General features: G+C 40.8%; 1 protein-coding gene across 12 annotated transcripts in view; it reads right to left on the minus strand.

The window, feature by feature from the left end:
• Positions 1–23,817, minus strand: part of NCKAP5 (NCK associated protein 5) — a 966,791-nt gene that overhangs the window by 29,651 nt on the left and 913,323 nt on the right. The window contains exon 18 of one of the 12 annotated variants that reach the window (XM_072788986.1): positions 21,790–21,922. The exons of the other annotated variants lie outside the window; for them this stretch is intronic. Within the exon in view, the coding sequence (XP_072645087.1) occupies positions 21,790–21,922 (133 nt within the window). The remainder of the gene's footprint in view (positions 1–21,789; positions 21,923–23,817) is intronic. 12 annotated transcript variants of the gene reach the window in all.

Raw genomic sequence — 23,817 nt, forward strand, 5'->3', positions numbered from 1 at the left:
ATTCCTCATTCATATGTGATCACAACTGTGACAAAGACAATTAACTGTCATCCAATATGTAAGGCTAGTTTTTCCTTTTAATATTTGAACCTTCTGAGGTTTAACTGAGTTTCTTTTTCTCCCACCCATAGACCACATTTTATAAGTACCTTTGTATCTAGGTGTAGCCATATGACTAAGTTTTGACTAATGGGACCTGAGTGAAGTGATATGTGTTTCTTCTAGGACATACTCATAAAATAGAGAGCTTTGTCTTCTATTTCCTCCTTCTCCCTTCCTGGAAAGTGGAATATGGATGAGATGCTGGTGAGTCAGCTTTGGCTGTAATGATGAGGATAACTATTCCTACCTCGGGACTATAATTGAGTGAGATTTTTATCTTGATTTTATCAAGATTTTTATCTTGATTGACTGTGCTTTGGGGTCTAACCTAAGGCTAGTCTATATTTCGAATGATGCGTCAAGCACACCCATTTCAAGTCAACTGTCTTTTCCCTCTTTGAACCCTTAGAGGAAAACAAATTAAATCCTTTCATTCATCTCTACTCTGTGCTGGGTCATCCAGATATAGCATATGTCTGCTTTTTCAAGAACTTTCCCACCATGAATGAGAAAACTATCCTTCCTTTGGTTTTTACATCTCTTTCAGGAGCTCTGACCTCTCCTAGCAGAACTACTCCTCCGCTTTCCTCTACCAGCTTTGTCAGGAGAGGCTTATTGCAAAATGTCCTTCAGATAAGAACACACCACCATCAAATTCTACATCATCTCTGGTAGAATTGCTTCTGGAAAGACCACTCCATCCTCTTGGCTACATTCTAATATCCATAGTCTTGGGATATTAGATTTTCTTTGGGATCTCATGATTAATCTCATTGAACCTCATATATGTGTTTTTATCAGTAACCTTAAGAAAATTGAGGCTTTAGGGTCATTCATAATTTCCTAGACTATCATCTTTATTTGTGTCTATATAACTCCCTTTTTGGATCCACTTCCCACCTCTCCTATGCCCCTATGCTCTTGAAACTCAAGGCCAATTAATGGAAAAATGTCCTATGTCATCTCAACCTTTTTTTCTGAATATTCACTTAACCTTCTAGTTCTAACAGAAATCTGACCTCTGGGGAAATGGCTTCCCATGGCCCTCTCAAATGGTGGCTACTTTCTTCCCTCTACCCTCTATATCACTGGATATGGAGGTGGGGTAGGTCTTCCTCTCCTTCCTTGTTGCTCCAGGATTGATTTTCATGTTATTTGCCTGCCATTCACTTCTCATCTTTGTTATAATCATCTGTAGATTTCCTTATCATTTCTTCTAATTCACTGAAGGCTTTACTTGTGTATAGTACAACTCTGCTCACAAATCTTGATAATTTCAGTGTCCATGCAGATGATCCTTTGAATAACCTGGTGTCCTCTCTTTTCTTTTCTTTTTCTTTTTTTTTTTTTGTGTATTTTTTATTGGAGTTCGATCTGCCAACATATAGTATAATACCCAGTGCTCATCCCTTCAAGTGCTCCCCTCAGTGCCTGTCACCCAGTCACCCCATCCCCCTGCCCACCTCCCCTTCCACTACCTCTTGTTCATTTTCCAGAGTTAGGAGTCTCTCATGTTCTGTCTCCCTTTCTGATATCTCCCACTCATTTTCTCTCCTTTCCCCTTTAATCCCTTTCACTATTTTTATATTCCCCAAATAAATAAGACCATATAATGTTTGTCCTTCTCCGATTGACTTACTTCACTCAGCATAATACCCTCCAGTTCCGTCCATGTTGAAGCAAATGGTGGGTATTCATCCTTTCTAATGCCTGAGTAATATTCCATTGTATATATATAGACCACATCTTCTTTATCCATTCATCTTTTGATGGGGTGTCCTCTCTTTTCTACAGATCTTGTCCTCTATCCACTTCCACCATCATGAACTAAACCACCCCAGAGCCCCAATTTCAAATTTTCCATCTCCCAGTTTCCTTGTTTACCAGTTTACTTCCTTTAATGCTTCAACTCAATAATCGTTTGACTGGAATCTAACATCCATTGATTCTACTAATGTTTTTACAGTTCCTCATATCTTTCGTGTCCACATCTCATTCTTATTCAGCTTAGTCTCCAAGGGTCATCACTGTGATCACTTCCCTTCAAACAGTCTCAACTCTATTGCTCCTTTCTTTGTTGTGCCACCTAACAAAACCCCAACTTTTAAGTTCAACCTTCTGCCTATTTCATTACTGTTGCTGAATAAGCAAGTAGCTAAACAGAAAACCCTTTTTATTGGTCTTATTTAATTCACAATTACTAGCTTCAAGTTGACGATCCTGCTAAATTTCTCATGTCCCCGCTTCTAGACTATTTCACACTTTCTCCTCTATCTTCAAAATTTCAGGGATCCCTGGGTGGCGCAGCGGTTTGGCGCCTGCCTTTGGGCCAGGGCGCGATCCTGGAGACCCGGGATTGAATCCCACGTTGGGCTCCCGGTGCATGGAGCCTGCTTCTCCCTCTGCCTGTGTCTCTGCCTCTCTCTCTCTCTGTGACTATCATAAATAAATAAAAAATTAAAAAAAAAAAATTCAACACCTCCTTAACAATAGTCTTGGCTGATGACCTTGTTCCTGAGAAAACAGAAGCAACTAGAAGAGAATTTTTACAAGTTCCCATCCATATCTCATAGCATCTGACCATAAATTCTCCTACCCTTAAATCACCATGGATAAGAATAACATGCCTATGTAAGAACAACCCCTCCACTTGCACGTATCTCCTGTAGCATCAATTTTTCTCCCACTTTCTGGGATTATTTCTATCAGCATGCAATGTGTGGCAATTTCTCCTAGCTTAAAGAATTTCCTCTTCAGTGCCCCATTTATCTATGCCTAGTTATTGAAAAGGCCTTAAAAAGATTTATATATACCACTGTCTCCAATTCCTCTCATCCCACTCTTTCTTGAGTCCTCCCTAATCAGATCACCAGCCTATTATTCTACTGCTACTTCTGTTAAGATCTTCAGTGTCCTCCAGATTATTCCAAGGGTTAATTTTTAGTTCTCATGTAACTTGACCCTATCAGTATTATTTAATCTCTTTTCCACCTTCAGAACTCTTTTATAATCATAATCTCCATTGAAAATCTAGTCAGGTTTAATGTAAGTTGCTATGCAAAGTCCCAGTGGTATCAAATTTTGAATTAGAAGGTATTCACTTCTACATGGAAAATATTGGAAGGAAATGAAATAAATAATGAAGAAGAACGAAGACCCAAAAGCTTGTCTTTAAAATTGATGTTGCCCACATTCTAGCACAGAGGTCTGAAAGCTAGAAAAAAAAATTTAGAAATCATATAGTCCAATGGTCCTGTTTTACAATGAGGAGGTTGCTGAAGCCCAGAGAAGAGTAATGATTTCTCCATTGCTACAGAGTGGCAGTCGGGACTAGCACCCAGGTCTTCTGCCTTGAAATGCTTATTCCAGTATTCAGTTTACACTGCTTTACCTGTCTATACATACATACATATATATGTGTATGTGTGCGTGTGTTTTAAATACTCTAGAAGCATATATATGGAGATATATATATAACTATATATGCACAAATATATAAATATAATATATATGTATACACAGATAGAAATATAGCATATTAAACATATGTACACATATATACATACATATAACATCTATGTATATATATTTTTTCATATTATTTTTTCCTAAATGAAAGAATTGTTGGGGAGAGGTCATGTTGGGGACAGGTCCCTCTGTCTGCTGCTCTCCTCTGATATAGTCAGGTTCCTTACTTGGCTTCCCTGGGATCAAGCCCATCTCCCATGAAGATAGGACTGATACTGAAGCAAAGGACCATAGGAGGCCCTTGATTTAGCAGACCACTGGTTGAATATAAAATTCACTGCACTTCACCACCTTCTCTATTCTGCTGATGAAAAAGAGGCTGGATCTGGGGATTAGGGAGACAGCTTTGGTGTTGGCTAACTCACTGAGTGACCTCACATCTTATTAGAATACAGGAGATGCTGTATTAGGTAAAGCCTTAATTCTTCCTTTCTATCTTCCTGTGCCCTGAGGTGCCTATAATCTCTGCTCCTAGTTTCTGTTCCCTCTCCATGACTTACTACCACCTAATCTCTGAGCTTCTTGCCTACCTTAAATGTATGCTATCTGCTTGTCTGTCTTGGTCATCTGAGCTGACCATTCTAGGTGGAATTAATGGACCATATTATCTGTTTTGTTTTGTTTTTTTTTTTTGCCAACATCCTTCCTATCTAATTAGACTCTTGTTTCAGGCTACACTTAGATAGCTACCTCCTAGGATCTGACATGACATGAAAGAATGAATAAGCAATGCAGAAAGCTGGTCTTGTGAGGCAAGAGAGACAACACACAAAAGCACTGGAAAAAAAGGAAAGACGAGAGGAGGAAAGATGAAAAGAACAGCATTATGATGCTGAGGCATAACACTCTATGTTAGTGATTCTGTCCTAGAAGAATAGAAGAAGCCCATTGTAATATGTGACTTCTGACTAATAAGAGTGTGGCATTTGATACTGATTAAAAGTCCCTCTCATATCTAAGAAGGTAGCAGAGAACAGAAATTGGAGGCAGATAATTTTTGTGTGTGCAACTCATACAAAATGGAGCATTTGAAAACCTAAAATTCTAGAAGTCTCAGATCATGCTACTCTTTAATGGGCACTTTTCTTATAATCATTTTAATATGAAACAGAGAGTTAAATAATCTTGGTTCTCAGAGTCTCAGAATTGGATTAATCACAATCTAATATTCAAGACACATTATCAGTAGACTAAGCATGGTCCTTTTTATTAATGATATTTATTTATCATAATATAATGAATGATTGTGGAATTATTGCCCAATCCAAGGACTAGAATACTTTTAAATTGCTTACATCTACTGCCTGTTCTTCCCACATCCCATCCCCTGCCTTCCCTACAGAAGTAACCATCATGATCAATCCTATTACCATTTCTCGCTTCTTTTTCTTTTTTTAGTTTTATCACATACATAGGTATGCTAAACATATGCTGTTTAATTTGCTTGTTACTGAAATTTATAAAGAGGGTATCATACTACATTTGTTTCTGTGAGACTTGTTTTATTAGTTATGTTACTATGATAATTCCATAGAATTGCTTTTAGCTGTGGTTCTTTCCTTTTTACTGTTGGATAATATTTTACTGTGTGCATATATCACAACTTAATTTTCCATTAATCTGTCAATGAACATTCTGGAAGTTTCCAGATGTTTTTACACTTACACACTGCTGTGGATAGTTTAGTATAACCTTCCTGATGGCTATGTGATAGATGATCTCAAAGGCATGTTTCCAGGAGTGAAGTCAGTGGGTAAAGGAGCATAAAAACAATCATCCTTAAGAGACAATGCCAAATTCTTTTTCAAGGTGATTCTGACATTTACATCTAAATGTGTCTAGTCACCTTGCAAAACTTTCCTGTTATTTCTAATAGTTTTTCTGTAAATTCTTTAGGGTTTTCTATAGACATTCATTCCATAATATCTAAACTAAAAGAGAGAAACAGTGGTATAAAAGAGGAAAGAAATGTTTAAAAAAAAAAAGAAAAAAATCCTCCCCAAACCAAAAACATTTGATCACAAAAAAGAAGAGAAAAAAATCCCACAGAAACATAAAAAATAAGTAAGCTATGTGTTCTTGTGAAATAATTAGAAGAATAAAGGATATAACCAAATATGAAATAAAGAGATGATAAAAAATAAGAGTAGAAATCAATAAAATAGGAATTAAAAGTTGTAGGTTTAGCAAAGTTAAAATTAGTTCTTGATAAGACTTACAAGATTGACAAACCACTGGCACGTTTGATTTGAACAAGGAGAAAGGTTAAATAATTAATAATAAAAAGGGGATATAACTATATATATAGTAAGAATTAAATAGATAATAAGCAAAATCAATCAACTGGTATATGCCAATAAGTATGGAAACTTAGACCAAAGGTCCATAGTCCTATAAAAATTTATATTTATCAGAACTGACAGAAGATGAAACAGAAAGCCTGAAAAGTTTTATACTATTAATGAAATTGAAGCAATCATTAATAAACTTTCCACAAAGACTATATCAGGTCCAGATATACTTATAAGTAGGTTTTCTCACACTTACTAAAAGATTAGGTCATTCTAACTAACAACTTCTTAAAAAACAAATAAACAGGAAAAGAGTGAATATTCCCTGCTCATTTTATGAAACCAGTATTATTTTAGTAGTAAAGTACAAAAAAGTACAAGATAAAGAAAGCATAAGAAAATAACCTCACTGAGTCATTTTAACCCATTTAATAAAATTAATTAATAATATATAAAATAAGTATATTAATGGGTTAATACATAAATATAGATTGTAGAAATATTTGGCAAAATATCAGCTATCTAAATTTATCAATATACAAAATATATTATATTGTAGCTAGATTAGGTTTATCCTAAGGATTTAAGGCTGGATTAATTATTAAAATATATAAATATCTTTTACTTCATTAAGAGATTAAAGGTAAAAACCATATGATCATCCAAATAGATGCATATATAGTTTATGATTTAAAAAAATCAACATGAATGCATGATTAAATAAAAAAATCATTCTTAGTTAACTAGATTAAAAGAAAATGTCTCTAACCTAATAACGTGAATCTACCAAAAAATAAAAACAACAATAAAAAGTTACAATGAACATCATCATCCTAAATGGTGAAACACTGGAATTAATTCATTTAAAAACCAGGAATAAGACAAGAATGCCTATAATTATCACTTCAATTCAACACTCATTGGAGATTCTTTCTTCTAGAAGCATTCATGCTTTTCAGCGATTCTCCTATCAACCTCCCCTTTAAATTCTAGAAACCTCCCCTTAAGTTCTAGAAACAGATGTTTTTAGACTCAAGGTAGAGTGTTTGGAAAAGATAGAACAGTCAACCTGACTCCAAATCATTATCAAGTTTCCTTTCAAAAATAATTTTCAGCAGCATGGCATATTTTAGCAGTCAATTTAAAGAATGGGAAAAAAGGGAAAAGTATAGTTTAACAAAGTTAGTTGTAAATCCAGGAGTATTATCCAGGCTAAATATCATCTCACTCTGGGACCAAGGAATTAAACTCATTTTGCTTTTTCTTCTTCAAAAAATGCAGAGCTTAAAACGCTGTTTTAGCCATAATTTCGTTCATCTTATGATCCGACTGGCATTATACTGAATAACATTTGTAATTTAGCTGTATTATGTTGTGAACTTTGCACTCCAAGAAGAACTAAAGAGACATTTTATGGCACTGAAATGATAATTTTTTAAAGTTTTATTTTTTTTTCTTTTTGAGAAAGGTACCAGAAAATCTGTTCATTTATGCTTTGAGTTTTTAGTGAAGAGAATGACTTATTTCAGGACAAATGCATTTCATTCATTTGACAAATATTTATTAAGTGTTTCCTGTGTGCTAGACACTATTCTAGGCACTGGTTATGTAACAATGAACCAAACAAAATATTCAGTCCTTGTGTTGCTTGAATGTCCAGAAACACGAGTGCTGTTCAATAATAAAGGGATGAATCCAGGAGGTTCTAGAATAAGGACCCCTTGTCCCACTACATGCTTTCCTTCTCTCTCTGAAAACCTTCCATTATTACATTTTAGGAACAAGGAAAGTATCTGGTTGATCACCTTCCAGTTTTCTCTCACTGCTCCACACCAGAGCTACACCTCACTGAGTCTTCCTTAGTAAATTAATTTATAATAATAACAATAGCCTCTATTGAAAGGACACCTTTCCAAAAGGTATGCTGCATATACTGTCTCATTAAAATCCTGCAATTAGGTATTATTATTATTATTATTATTATTTTATGGATGAAAAACTGAGGCTCAGAGAAACTCAGTGATACCACCAATGAATAGTAATTTAAATTTTTCTGACTCTAAAGAATTCATGAACATTTTCTACTATATCCTGTTGATCTATGCATTCCTTCATTCATGCATTCATTCATCCTTTCATTCACTATCTCAGCAAATGCTAAATTATATATCAAAGAGCATTTTGGATTTCATGTTGTTTTCCTGAATGTGGAGTGTAGTCTTTATCCACAATCCATTCCCCCACCTATGTAATACTGTACAACCCAAATGATAGATTCTTCTCTCCTCTTCCCTCACCAGTGTATGGTATAGAAAAACTCAGTTAAAAAAGAGTTTTAGGGACATCTGGGTGGCTCAGCAGTTGGGTGCCTGCCTTTGGCTCAGGTCATGATCCCAGGATCTGGGATTGAGTCCTGCATCGGGCTCCCTGTGAGGAGCCTGCTTCTCCCTCTACCTATGTCTCCCTCTACCTCCCTCTACCTCTGTGTCTCTGCCTCTCTCTCTCTCATTCTGTGTCTCTCATGAATAATAAATACATCTTTAAAAAAAAGAGTTTTAACAATTTGAGTTTTTTTCCAATAGAATAATGTCATTCGTAAAATGGTGCATACCCAGATTATCTACCAATGGGGGAATCCAAGCAGAGGCTAAATAAGGAGAGGATGGGGAAGTTTCATTCATTCATTTGTGCATTCATTCACTCATTCATCAAATAAATATCCATTAAATGCCAGGAATTATGAGCCGAGGGCACAAAACAAAACTCTCTGCCCTAATGGAATTTACATTCCAGTGAGAGAGAAGATAGACAAGGGAACTTAGAAATTCTCTTCCAACACAAAATCTCTAGGTTACTAGAAATGAGGAGAAGAAGCAGAAAGAGTGGCAAGTTTTTTGTCTGTTGGTTTTCAGCAAAGGCTATAGGACAGAGTCAAATTTAAGGTCAGATTCTGGGAAGAGCAACTGCAAATGCAAGCCTGTTCATCATCTGTGTTCTGTGCTGGTCCTCTGCTCACCTTTCAAACTCACTGGCACACATAGATCACAACCACTGCCAGTTGGCACCACCTTTATATTATAAATTACTCTCATAAAACCATATGTCCTTCTGTTCTGCTAACTGCTGAGGGGGAAGGCTGGCAGTCACTGCAAGTAACTGCCCTCTTCTGACCCTCCCTTCATTCCCCAATTCATTCACTTGTCCATAGGAGAAATTCTCTTCTCCTTTATGCCCACTCAAATTTGAGTCTTCAAGGCTCACCCTAGAAGACATCTTGATACTTTATTCCTTTCTCTGGTTACCTGTTGGCACTCAATTTCAAACACCTAGACCATTTAGTTACCCAGCCCTTCAATAAACATTCAGTAAACTCTTGCCATGTGCTAGAGATTCAGTATAAAAGGTCATAATTCCTGCCATTAAAAAACAAGTAGGGGAGACAGATAATAGCAATTTGATGGTCATGGGAGACTAGAGTACCATGTAATCACAGAGGAGGAATATAAGCCTATAGGCCTACATCTAGAGTTCTGACTTTGAAATGATCTACTCCACTTGCAATGGGAACATAAGTCTTCATTTGACATAGGAAAATAAGACCCTAAGATAGATCATGATGTAAGGTCATACAGAAGGAGTTATGGGGACAGGCAATCATGGGTAGAGGTAGGAGTCTTGGTACCATCCTTTTGGGAACTTAGTTCAATGAAGCTGGTTTTATTAGTGGATTTTTTTTCAAAGCAAAGTATAATTTTCACACAAGATCTTATAAGTTTCAGGTGTACAACATACTGATTCAATATTTTTATGCATTGCTAAATGATGCTCATGATACGTGTTGTTACACCCCCATGACTTATTTTACAACTGGAAGTTTGTATCTTTTAATTCCGTTCACCTATCTCACTTACCTTCCAACTCCTAACCACTCTGGTAACTGACAGTTTGTTTCCTGTATCTATGAGACTGTTGTGTGTGTGTGTGTGTGTGTGTGTGTGTGTGTGTGGTTGGTTGGTTGGTTTTTTTAGATTCCATATATAAATGAAATCATATGGTATCTTTCTCTAACTTATTTCACTTTGCATGATACCCTCTAGGTCCATCCATGTTGTCACAAGTGGAAAGATCTCATTCTTTTTTATGCCTGAGTCATATTCCAATGTATATTAATACCACATCTTTCTTATCCATGCATCAATCAATGGACATTGGGTTATTTCCATATGTCAGATATTGAATGGTGCTATGAACATAGGGACATATATATGTCAAGTTTCTAAGTTCTCTCTACAAGTAGACTCTAAGCTCCCTGTGGGAAGGACCATGTCTCATGCTTCTTCTCTATTCCTCACAGTACTTAACTTAGTGATAATTCATGGTAAGTTTCTAACAAGTACCGACTCTACCCATAATCATAGACAAAGGAGATATTTCACTGCCTTATTGGCCTAAGATTCTTCTCTTGCACATTTAACTTCCTTCTCTTGCATACATTCAGACTGGCAATATAAGTACTTCAAAGATTAGTCAGTAATAAAACAGTGTGCTCTACGAATCACCCAGAAGGCTCTTGAAAACAAACATTCCTTTTTCTGCAGTGGGTCCTATGATCCTTTCTCATTAATTTGGCCTGATGGTGAAATGACTAACATAGCGAACTCTAGAATATGGGGATGATAGGCTCAGGCTGGCTAGTTAAATCACTGTAGTGGAAGTAACTGGGATCTCTTTGTTTAATCCAGTTACCAAATTGTCTCCCTCACAGATGGTCATAAAAGAAACTGATCAATTTTTTCTTTGCTAAATTATTCCTTTAAAATAAGACTGACTTAGAACAACTGAATAATCAAACTAAGAAGTTAAATCCATATGTGAGGACAAAATCCCAAATTATACGGGTTCAAGAGGAAATATGAGGATTATTTTTTCCCTATAACTTTGCAGTCAGAAAGGATCTGTCACAAAACAAAAGATTTATGAGTTTGACCATATGAAAGTAAAATCTTCTACATTCAGAGAACATTGCATGTAATGTCACAAGCAAATGAAAAACAGAAAATTTAGTTTATATTATAAACAAAGGAATAATACCCCTAAACTTTAAAAAGCACTTAGAAATTGAGATGAAAAAAGGCTAACAACTCAACAGAAAACTGAGCAAAGGTCACAAGCAGATGATTTACAAAGACAGAAATACAAATGACATTTTAATAGATTTAAACAAAAGCTTTCGACCTAATTCTTAATGAGATACATCAAATTCAGACCACACTGGAAAATCATTTCTTGTATGTAAGACTGACAGGACACGAAAGCTTGACCTTGAATTTATAGGTGAGGCTTTGGGGGACCAGGCACATCAATCACTGCAGGTGGATGTGAAAACAGCACAACTCCCCTGAGGATACACTCACTTTTGACTCAACAGTCCTATTTGGGAATCTACTCCATAGAGGATTAAACTAATTATGGCACAGCCACACAAGATAGCCACGCAAGATAGCAGAAGAACATAGAAGATTTTTATGTACTGACATGGAATGGTCTCCAGGATATATTGTTAGATGGAAGAAAACAAAATCAAACAGGATGCTGAACAGTATAGTCAACTTCCTTCTGAATATGAAATATTTACCTGCATTTGTTTGGTGTGCACAAAGACTAAGGGGAATAAACAAGAAATCAATAAAAAATGGTTACTTTGAATGGGGCTAGAGGCACAGAGATTGGGCAGGGACTTTTGTGATCAAAACAATAAGACCAAATTTTGAAAAAATGTACCTGAGGGAAACTGCAAGAACTTCTCCAAATAGCAGAGACTTGACGTGAAGCATGAAGCTTGACGACCAAGAGACTGTGGCATTTGTGCACAGTAATAGAACACTGGGAAGGGTAGGAGGGTGGGATCAAAAGATACCTAGCTCAACAGAGTCTGAAAGAGGGAAGGGAGATGCTTGCTCCGGATCAGTAAGTAAGTTATGGTTCAAGAAGACACCTGCTTGCTTTGAGTATCTGGGTCTTTTCACACCTCTCAAAGATTTCATGGGCACGTGGTACAGTGAATGATGTCAGCACAACATTGGGCCTTCCCTAAACATACTGATCCTATAGATTTTCCTTCTATTAAATCCGAAGCTCTAGAAGGTACCTGATTATTTTTGGGAGAAGGAACATCCTAGGATGAAAAGGGTCAAAATGACAGGATAGCACAGGATGGGCCAAACAAATCAAGATAAAGGAAAGATTTTTTTTAAAAAAGTGACAAGGACAGGGGCAGCCCGGGTGGCTTAGTGGTTTAGCACAACCTTCGGCCCAGGGTGTGATCCTGGAGACCCGGGATCGAGTCCCACGTCGGGCTCCCTGCATGGAGCCTGCTTCTCCCTCTGCCTGTGTCTCTGCCTCTCTCTCTCTCTCTTATGAGAAAATAAAATCTAAAGAAAGGAAAAAAATAAAAAAAAAAGTGACAAGGACAAGAGTGGAAGAAAATAGTCTTTAAGATGCTTTTGGGAGCTCATAAATAGGGAAGCTGGAAGCCAACCACCAGACTTCTCTGCCTGCACAAAACGGAGAGCAAGCTTGGCCAATACTAGGGAAAGGATGCTGTCTCCTTTTCTAATTAAATTCCTTAAAGAGTGGGCTGATTTATTCATTTATAATAAAATTCCTGGTCTAATTAAAAATGGGACTTTCTCCCACCTGATCTAGCCTCACCATATTTCTGAGTCCCATGTAATTGAATCTGAAAACAATGATGCTGAGTGATAGCTTGGGATATTGCTACTTATTGTGGAAATAAATAATAAGGAAGGAGAATGCTGCTTGGCTTGTTTCAGGGAAGTTTAAATCACCTCTTTTTCACTTCGACTGAATTTTAACAACAGATAAAGATAATATGATATTTCCCTTAATGAAACTGTATAATGTTGGCTAATTTATGAGAGAGGTTTACCTTTCTGAGGCTTTAGCTTCCCATTATTTTGGCCTGAGGTTTGCAAGGTTTCTGATATCCTCAACCTTACATTCCAGGAATTGCTCTTTCTTTCAACCCATTTAACATAATATTGCTCCTATTTATTTTGCACTCTGTAGACAGCTTGTGATATCTAATGTCACATCTGAACTACTCTGGGAGAGACAGGCAAGGTAGCATCATGTGGCATGTGGAACCAAGGCTCAGAAAGGTCAGCACTATTCATCCAAGATCACAATGTCTATTTGCAGAGCCTGACCTAGAACCCGGGTGTCCTGACTCCTGATTGTGGGCATGTCCAATACTGCCAGCCAAACGACCATAGCTTTTGGTTTCTAGGTTCCAAGAGGTCCATAGAGCAGCCAGTTGTGTGATTCACTACATGATGGTTGACATTTTTTTCTTGGCAAAACTCCTGGTTGCTGTTTAGGGAGGAACTCTGTTTGTTTTTGTTTTTCCTGAGCTCGTCTGCTTCGTTGTACAATACGTATATGTTTCAAGGTTTTTGGCTGGTTGAGGAGGGGCAGTTGGGATGGGAGAATCTGAGAAATGATTCCTTTCTTTATCCTTGAAGTTTGAGAACAGAGCACTCTAAATAATTAAAATATATCCATTTCCTTTCCCTCCTACTTCAAAGGTTTGCACACTGCATTCTTGTTTTGCGCACTATAATAATTACTTCTAGAAGGAGCTACTTCTGAACACTAAGACCCTTCTTTTTCTTTCTTACCCCTTTTATTCAACAGGGCTTCTTCTATTGACCCCAGCATTTTTAATCTGGAGATTTATGTTAATCTTCTGAGTCTTAACCATTCAGAGGGAAGAGTTCTGGCAAAAGGCCCTTTCCAAATGTCACTATGCACTTTTTAGCCAAAAAAGAAACTCTAAGGTCCCCAAGGAAACCCAGACACCTGTTGACTATGTTTTTTCTTTATTTTTCATCTAATTGCAATTTACCTAATTCACTAGCACAGTGTGAGGATTAACTGTCCTCCGGTTACTTTCAAGTCTGTAAAGGATTTCCGCCTCCTCAGGGCACATGTTCTCTAAGAGAGACAGAAATGAAATACTAATAAGAGATTTAATGTGTAGCAGCCTCAAATAATCTGTGCTCTGTGTTACCATTTTCGGCAGTCGGTGTCTCCCTAACACGCTCTGACAAAGGCGCTGGGAACAGGATCAACAGCCAAATGTGAAAGTCCCAGACGGAAGCATGAACTTCCTTTTCAAAGCCCCTTGGAGGAAGGGCATCTTAACCACCCAATTAGGTGCTGGGCCGGGCCTGGGGTTCCTGCTGGGCAGGCAGGGGGATTTGGCAGCTGTCATATCTTGGCACAAATATTTGACAGCTTGTCCCTCTCAATGAACATTTCTGATGCCTAAAGAGTAATCTTCTCTTGGCTTCTCAGTATTGTTGACATTTTGTGCGGGATAATGCTTTGTTTTGGGGGGCTGCCCTGTGCACCACGGGCTCCACATCCCATATAAGAGACCACCCACCTCTGAGTATGAAAACTCCAAATGTCTCCAGAGATTGCCAAATGTCTCCTGGGTTCACAACCATCCTGTTTGAGAGCCGGTGGCCCACATAATCCTGTGTGAACACTCAAGGTATTATTTGGATTATGGGCAACCTCTATGAAAAAGTCATCCTTAGACACACTCATGGGGCTGTCTCAGAGGACTAGCAAGCAGTCCTCCCTTCTCCCCACCTGCATGAGGCTGAGAGGGCACACAGTTTCCCAAATGACACGTCCTCCAATTCACTGCTTAAATATTTAGTTTTGGATCCTTTGCCCAGCTTTCTTTCTTTGCCCAGGCAGCCAAAGATGGCTAATTTGCACAGCATTAGGTATTATTTGCTCCCCCTGCATATGCCATGACAACCAGGGATTTGTTTTTTACTTTGAAATCCTACTTTGCAGGCTCGGGTTTAAATGTTTCAGGCTACCCCAAATTCAAACTTGAGAGGGTAGCGCTGGGGGTGCCATGGTAATGATGGGGGGAGAATGTCCATCAAAGAGTGACAAACTCTGGGGGGCATCTCTTCCTTCCAAAATGTCTCATTAGGGTCCCAGACTTCGCCTCCCTCCCCTCTATATCCCGCAGTCCAATTTAATTGAGCGACGGCCTCGCCACGGCACAGTGCTCTTTCGACAGGAGGGTAAACTCATTCTGTCCATCATGACATTTGCTTTCTTAAGGGCCTCACAATATGCAGCTTAAATAATTAAATGCAGGTCACATCGCAGCCTCCCTTTTCAAGCCTGTCTGAAGACACGGTGGGTTTTTTTTCTGATGCTTACCTTATGACCACGTGTCTTTCAGAAGCCAGTGGGCTTTTTGTTTGTTTTGTTTTATTATTGTGCATGACACTTCTCCCCACGGAAACCCCCAAATCTCAGCATAGTGCAAATCCTATCCGAATAGCTTAAAGGGCTGTGGGTTTTCTCATGGTGGACAAAGGGGGACAGAGAGAAACTTGAGACCCTGGTTACCATGAAGGGTCTCCGCAGCCTGCTTGTCATGGTCAGTACTTTTCATTTGTCACCCGAGACAGTTTATTGCTTGGAGATGAATCCCCTGTGTTTTATTGCCTATGTCCATTTACCTTGAGTTGGGATGAGCTTGTCAAAAATAAAGCAAATCTTTAAAATGACCTAATAAGAGTGAAGTTTCAGGAAGGACCAAGGATAACTCTTACCTGGAGTGTCCATTTTAAACAGATTTCTCTGGGGGAACTTGGGAGTGATTATAATGAGTCTGGATTTCGTTTAACCTAATGCTGATTTTGCACATTACAGAGATTTGTCATCTTTAAGTCATATGCCAGATGAATGCTTTAAAATAGATGCAACTTTGTGTGAATTTTCTATAAAATAGCAAAATCTGATTGCTCTATTAATAGCCAAAGTCCTTGGCCTTGGGAAGGCCGGGTGGCAGTGTTTTTAAAATTCATCATCTCTGCATAATTAGTTGTGAATCTCTAAATATTCAAGCTGAGGAATTAACCAGGAGCTAGAGCTGTTACCCTTCAGGGTCCCTTTTAATATTGTTCCACAGTCATCATTTCCTTGTGTTTTTCTAATTACTGCAAAACCAATTGTTTTTAACTCAATGGCCCTCGCTCTTTGTAATTTGTTGAATGTAATCACCTTCAAAGGAAGAAAATGTACTTCTGGTTCAGGAAATTGGGGCTTGATTAGGTGAGCATTACCAGGTGGTTGTGGGACCCTGGTTCTGAAACTATAATTATTTGACCCAATCATTACATTTTGAGGGTATGGGGCTCAAGGAAGGAGGGGGTGCTCTTGAAAGTGAGCTCCAAAGTGTGATCTAGAGACCCCAGTGGGCTTTACTTTGGAGGAAGAGAAGATTTAGGAAAACTAAAAAGAAGTATAAATTCTGCTTCCTTCCTCTGTGAAGCCCACAGTATGGCCTTGGGCAATAGAACACAACTGTGTAGGGTACCTGATTATCTCCTCGCTCAGATGGAGCCTCCAGTGTAGGTCTGATTGGAAGCACCCAGGTAGCAGGACTATGTCTCTAACCTGGCCTCAACCCCTGGTGTCCAATGCTGGTGTGGACACTGAGCAAGTGCTGAATAAAGCAAAATGAACTAGTTTAAGGTCAATTCTCTTCTTTGCTTTCATTCTTTGGCCAATCTCACTTATCTCCTAACCAGTTCAACTTGGAAATTTTCAAAGAAATATGGCAAGAACAAAGGTTCTTAATCTTCATTTTTCTCTTTCAGATCTCAAGGGTATGATGTATTTTCATCAATGAGAATGACTCCCTGTGATGGTAATTCCTCAACTGGGGCAGATTATGAAAATTAGGCCAGGGTACATAGAGCCATCGAAAAAAACCCACAAAAACAAAAGATTCTTATGTGCCTCCACAGCACCCATGAAGAAACATCACTGAAGGGTAAACTTAAAGTCTACATCCTTGAGAAAAATGGGAAAATGGATTCATTGCTTTCTCTAGCACAGCCCTCAGCAGTAGGTGGCCACTCTGGGTCTTTCTTCTTCTGGACAAGGAAAGGTCCAAACATTCCCGCCTCTTTCCTGCAGGCAGGGCTTTGGAGAAGGCATGAACAAGGGATAGAGGTGGAAGGGGAAGGGGAGAGAGAGCAGGCCAGGGACACAATATTTGTTATGCTCAGCTTGGCAAATCAGAGTGGGCAGTTCTGTGGATCCAAAGCCACAAAATTGCTTCTGAAACCTCACCCACTGGGCCACCTACCCAGCTCCTAAATCCTGCTCCTGCCACTCTGTGCTAACAACCTAGACTTTTCAAACATATTTCAAAGTTAGGCTAAAGAAACTAATCTTGAAAGAAAAGACATGTATTTACTTGAGTGTTTTATGAGCCTGTAGGCAGGGTTTTGGATAGCAGGTTTTTTTTTGGCCATATTCAGTGTGATTCAAAGAAGCAAGTGGGCAGGAGGAACCAGGGAATGTGTCATAGGAGACTGTTTGAAAGGAAGCCCCCCCACCCCCCACCCAGGCATGCTGTGATTAGCAGGGCAAGTGGCTAATGACTGAGCAGTGGCCTGGGGGAGGGGGTGGTGTGGAGGGCACAGGGTGAGAGGCAAAGGCTCCTGACTGTGCATTTCCTACAAGCCAGGAGAAACAGATTGCCACTGTCAAGTGCCCTTCTCTACCTGCAGGAAATTTCAAGGACCCAGGAAGAGAGGGTGTGTTGAGAAAGAACAACTATCTTGGAGAACATCCAATAAGGCTTCCAGGTCTGCCAGCAATTCCATTCTGCAGGTTGGGGACCTCTATTATAAAATCATGTTCCCTAAAGAAGCAAGGAGGGTGGGGTCACTTTCACAGGTGCAGGTGATGAAAGCCAGGCCGAATGGTGACTGGCAGGGAAGAAAATCTCAGCCACACACACACACAGGACATGTACTCCTTTTCATCTTTTTCTCTGAATCATTTCTATTTCTTTTCAGATCAATTTTACCAGCATTTCAAAAGTTAATGCTGCTGAGTCCACCCTACCTGCCCCTTCCTAGGGTTTGTTGGAAGCCAGCATGCGCCCACAGCCACGCCAGCTGTCTGCACACCTTCTTTCTTCCTGGCAGCACTGTCATCAGCCGCCGGCTCGGTCAGGATGTGCAGATGACTGAGCTCTGGCAACAAGTTCACTATTAAAAGCAGAGGGCAGGTGCCTGGATAGAGAAAAAGCAGCTTCTGCTGGCAGTGCTGCTTCCAGAGTCACTCTATCTAGCCCTCAGCCTCTTATCCAAAGAAGCACCCTTCGCTCAGAAGCTATGGCAATAGAATGCAAGGAGCCTCTTCTCTCACACAGGGATTAGGTCTGGTTAGAGGGAACAGGATGGACACAGTGAGTATACTGAGAGAAGAGCTCAGGCTGAGACCCACTTCCGTTTGCAAAAAGAAAAGTTAAAGGAGTAGGTTCACTGTTCACCAGGATCCCTCGCCAGCCCCTAATGTTTATTCCTGATTGCTTTGCACAACACAGTTAAACAAAGCAATGTTAAAATGTGAAGCCTAAAGTACGTTCTTTCATGCTCCCACTTGTTCATTGGCAGAGTTTGGCTTGTTTCCTTTTCCAAGGTGTTTTCAAACTGCCTCTGGATGATCCCTCCTCCCCTCTCCCATTGCCTACCCTCTACCCACCCCTGGAAACCCACTGCCAGAGGGAGAGACTGGACCACTGAATATGAAGACAGTATCCTTCTTTTTATTAACAAGCCACATATGGAATCATGGAACTCCCCCTCCATTCCTGACTTCTTTCTCCACCTGTCTCTCCTCCTCCCGTCCTGCTTGCTCCTGCTCCGTCCTTTGCTGGCTCTTTCTTTTCTCCCTGACCCCTTGGGAGGATGGAGTCCTCTCTCTATCAATACTCCCTCCCCTCCTGACCTCACGTGGACCCTCTACGTGCTGACACTCAAATTTACATCTCCAGACGTCCACGGCCCACTGCCTACTCAGTACCTCCACCGGCTCCACGGGCAGCTCACACTGAGCATGTCCGAGATGCCCCACCCCCCCAGCTCCAACCTCAGCCTTCTCCATTTCAGTCAGCAGAATGCTGTCCCTTCTGGGACCTGAACCTTGGAGCTACCCTAGACTCTAGTTCCCTTACCCTCACCCTCTAATCTATCAGTCAATTGTGCTGTCTTTTTACTTAGAACAAGGGGTGGTGGAAAGGGAGGTGGGCAGGGGGTGGGGGTGACTGGGTGATGGGCACTGAGGGGGGCACTTGATGGGATGAGCACTGGGTGTTATGCTATATGTTGGCAAATTGAACTCCAATAAAAAAAAAAAAAGATCTGGAATCCGACCATTCTTACTCCCTGTGTTATATATGCCACATGCAGCTATGGATATTTAAATGGATGGGATCCCTGGGTGGCGCAGTGGTTTAGCGCCTGCCTTTGGCCTAGGGCGCGATCCTGGAGACCCGGGATCGAATCCCACATTGGGCTCCCTGCATGGAGCCTGCTTCTCCCTCTGCCTGTGTCTCTGCCTCTCTCTCTCTCTCTCTGTGACTATCATAAATAAATAAATAAATAAATAAATTAAAAAAAATAAATGGAACTTAGTTAAGATAAAAAAAATAATAATCAAATAGAGGAAAAAAGGGAATAGACCAAGTGAGAACTCTTAAGAAAACAGTAATGAAAATTAAATTTAAAAGTTTTGTTCCAGGCAGCCCTGGTGGTGTAGTGGTTTAGCGCCACCTGCAGCCCGGGGTGTGATCCTGGGGACCCGGGATCGAGTCCCGTGTCAGGCTTCCTGCATGGAGCCTGCTTCTCCCTCTGCCTGTGTCTCTGCTTCTCTCTCTCTCTCTCTCTGAATAAATAAATAAATTTTAAAAATCTTAGAAAAAATAAAAGAAAAAAAATAAAAGTTTTGTTCCTTGCTGGTACTGGCGACATTTGAAGTGCTTATGGGCCACATGTGGCTAGTGGCTCTGGTACGGGACAGCGCAGATACAAAGCATTTCCTTCCCTGCAGAGAGCGTTACTGGCCTGTGCTGCTCACTCCTTTCCCCAAGACCACCCTGTTTCAGCCACTAACATCTCTTGCCCGGGTGACTGCAATAGCCTCTGGGCTGATCTTGCTCCTATGGTCTTCAAGACACGATAGCCAGAGAGATCCTTTGGGAACATCTTAGGTTATGCCTCTTCTCTGCTCAAAGTCATCCAAAGACTCCCATGCATGTCTATCAGAGGAGGAGCAAAGTCCGCGGAATGGCGAGCGAGCCCTTATGAGCTCTAGCTCCTTTTACTTGTCTGGCCTCATCTGCCCGCCCCCTTCCAAACTGCTCTGGCCACAACCACACTGGCCTCCTGCTGCTCCCGCCTCCAGGCTTCTGCACTGTCTCTTCCCTCTGCTGAGCATGCCCTTCCCCCCTTCCCCCCAGATATCCTCCTGGTTCACTCCCTCTCTTCTTTCCAATCTCAAACACTACCTTCTCAGACTTGTTTAGACCGCTTTTTAAAATGTTAACCACCCCCCCCACACCCACAGTCCTGGCCTCCTGTACCCTACCTGCTTCACCTTGTCTTTTCCACAGCACTCATCTCTTTCAACAAATGATAGACATTTACTAGTTAATCATAGCTGTTGTTTCCTCTCCAGCAGGGAATTTTGTCTAGTTACTCACTGCTGGAAAGCTGGGCCAGAGGGGGCTCTCAATAAATATGTGTTCAATAAATAAATGGGGTTTTAGAGCTGGAAGGAGCCCTGGAAATCATTCTTGGGTGGAGCAGCTGAAGGTCAATAAGGTGAAATTAGTTGCTGTGGACCCACACTAAGTTCAAGGGAAGAGGTGGACAAGGAGCTAGCTTGGTCTTAGGCGTCTTTTTAGGGCAGTCCCGTGATGATCACCTCCCCTTCTCCTTTCTTTGCCACAACCAGAAAGGTGCTGACAAACCACAGAGAGCCAAAGGGAACAACCACCTAACTACGGTGCCAGTGGTGTTTGTCACTTTCTTCTTGGTAAGCCAATGTATGATTTCACCGTGGGTCCTGCTTCTCTGATGACTTGTAGGAAGCAGGCAACAAGGTGGAAGCTCAGGCTATTCTCACCCCCATATGTCACAGTGCTAAGACTCTTGGAAAACTGGAAACACACAAGGTTGCTAGGTTTTCCCTAAAGCAATATATCAGTCTTGTTTTTAAAAAAGAAAGCCATGTTTTTATCATGTAATTGCTAAATTAGTATTTGAAAAAAAAGTCAATTTGTATGAAGAAATTGATTCTCCATTGCATCACTGAAATATGCCTGACAATCCAGAGTAGATTAGAAGGAAAGTAGACCCCAGGTCCCACTTTGTATTAAGGGTTCATCTTTCCTCCTATCGCTGGAAGGAAATGCTGTCTGAATACACATATTTTAAATGCCTCGAGATGATGGTCTTTCTACTGCCAATTCTGATTCAAAAAGAAAATACAGTGAGTTTGGACTTCATAAACGACCTGTTCATAACGGCCTGGCTCACAGGTGCAGAGCTACACAGCACGATATTAGCAAAAAGCCTGGAAGACTCCATCCATGGCTCACTGGACAATTTAACTTGCCAGAGGATGTAATTAAGAACAAAGTTATCTTTCTAGTCATTCCTTCATTACCGAGATAACTCAATTGGAGGCTTTTCGGGAGATGCCAGATTTGGAAATAAAATCCTCACAGACTGCACTGAAATGTCATGAAGATTATACCAGAAAACAAATTGATGTGCATAGACAATCTTCTGTACATACCAGAAAATTAGATCTCAGGAGAGATGTGGGGCTAAGATGTGAAGTCGAGGGTGGGGGTGGAGGCAGAGTACAGTGAAAGGCAAAATCAGCGGCTTCCCGGAGAGAGGGGAGCCCCAGATGTCCAGGTTCTCCCGTAAGTTACCTTGGGTGGCGCTCTTCATTGCTTTCACTAACTTGCCCCTTCCAGCTCCAAAACCATTATTTCCATAGTCCAGGTCACTGTCACTATCACTGCCACCACTGGCAGAGTACGCACACATTCTGGGAACCTTGTCCTAAATGAGCAATACGAGACTGTTAAGATTATTCATGCAAGTCAAAATGGGGCGGAACAACCCATGAGGAGGGGACGTGGGTTCACAGTTGGCTGTCATTCCACGCACAGAACTCCCTTCTGCTGTCCCCCCCACCCCCACCACCACCAAGAGCAACTCTGCTTCCCTGTCGATCTGTCTCAGGCGGAGCTGGCGCGGTCTACTCAATTACTGGAGCTGTAGAAACAGGGCTGTGATGATGAAGCCATTGACCACTCTGCCATTGTCCCAGGCACAGGGAAGTCCTCACAGTTACCCGCTCTGCATTTTGCACACTTCTTTATGGGGTCTTCTTTTTCTCAATTGCCTATTATGAGCTGCTGTTCCAAGCCTAATGGCTTATTTGTTTAACTGATCTCATCATTGGCTTTCAAGTATCAGAGGGTACGGAAAAAAATCAACCTTGAGAACAGAAGAATAAATGCTTGCCTAATGTATAATTTTCTTCTATCCCTGGAAAGTACGGGAGCCTTTAGGAAAGTATGCAGTTTCTAACCCTGTACGATCCTTGAATCGACTGAGAGTTCATAGGGGGAGGGACTCGGTCTCCCCTCTTGCTCACAGGCACACCCAGGCTGACCCTCGAGGTGTCACTGATGTGGTGAAAAGGCCCTGTCAAGAATTGCTGAGGTGGTTGATGCTGTATAAATAGTTTCCCTTTTGTGCACAGAATCAGAATACTAGATGTAGGACTGCAATTCTGTGTATAGAATTATAAAAGAATGTCCTTTTCGTTTGCAGGCTGCCCTGTTAGAGCCTACTATTCCCCACCCATCCCGGACAGTTCAGGTACAGATGTATAGGGGATGGGTCTCTAAAGTTTGTTTGGGAGGGTGTCATTCAGTTGGAAATGATAAAAACAGATTTTAGGGTGTAAAGTTCTTCACCTGGAGTCATAAGTTCAAGCAGCTACTCATTCCTTTATTTCTTTATTCATTGACTCATTCATTCACTCGTTCAACAAATGCTTGTTGAGCACCTATTCTGTGCTAAGAGGAGTGCTAGGCTTTGAGGGTACAGAGTTCGGTATGAGGGGTACTGGTAGTCCAGCAAGGATGGTGTCCATGACGATGACTAGTCTCCTGTCTGTGGTGCTAGAGGAGCCCCATGTCTAGAGTTCCAGCAGGGTCCTGTAACACTTTCTGGGGTAGGATGAGATGAATTTTTTCATCACTCTGTTCAACAAACACTAATGGAACCAGGCACGGTTCTAGCACTGGGTGCTAGAAATACAAGCTAACTCTTTCTTCCAGCTTTCCCTCCCTGGCAGTCAGCAAAGCAGGGTTCTAAGTTCTGAGCCACAGTGGTGACTCTCAAATCAGAGCAAGCTTTCCAGTGGGCAGAGCTGGGGCAGGATGATGAGTGAGAGAACCCTGGAGAGGGCTCTGTGTTGCTGGTGTATGTTGGGTGAAGAGTGTCCTGCCATCATATGTAGGGGGGCAGCTCTCACCTGGCCAGCATCAGTTGTTGTTGTTATTATTTTTACTTTCTTGGATTTGCCTGAACCCCTTTGCCACTGTCACCACCTTTTGTTTTTGAAAGATTTCCTCCTCCCACTCTGGGTGTCTTTAGGGTTTCTCAACTTTCCAGTTCCCAAAGCAAGCACAGAGTCCTTGGAACAGTGCTTCTCAAAGAATTTTCCGTGGCCCAACAGCATAGCATCACCTGGGAATTCATCAGAAATGTTTGGACCTCAGTACCAAATCAGACAGGGTGCAGGTGGGTGTGTAGCCCTCTGAGTGGTTCTGATGCCCACTCAAGTTTGGGAACTACTGCTTTGGAGGAGTCTTAACATTTTTATGTTTACACTGAGGCATGATAGAGTACACTGGTTTACTCTTTTGCCTCTTAGGCTC

The sequence above is a fragment of the Canis lupus genome, chromosome 20, assembly GCF_048164855.1.
Source record: "Canis lupus baileyi chromosome 20, mCanLup2.hap1, whole genome shotgun sequence".
In the NCBI taxonomy this organism is placed as follows: Eukaryota; Metazoa; Chordata; class Mammalia; order Carnivora; family Canidae; genus Canis; species Canis lupus.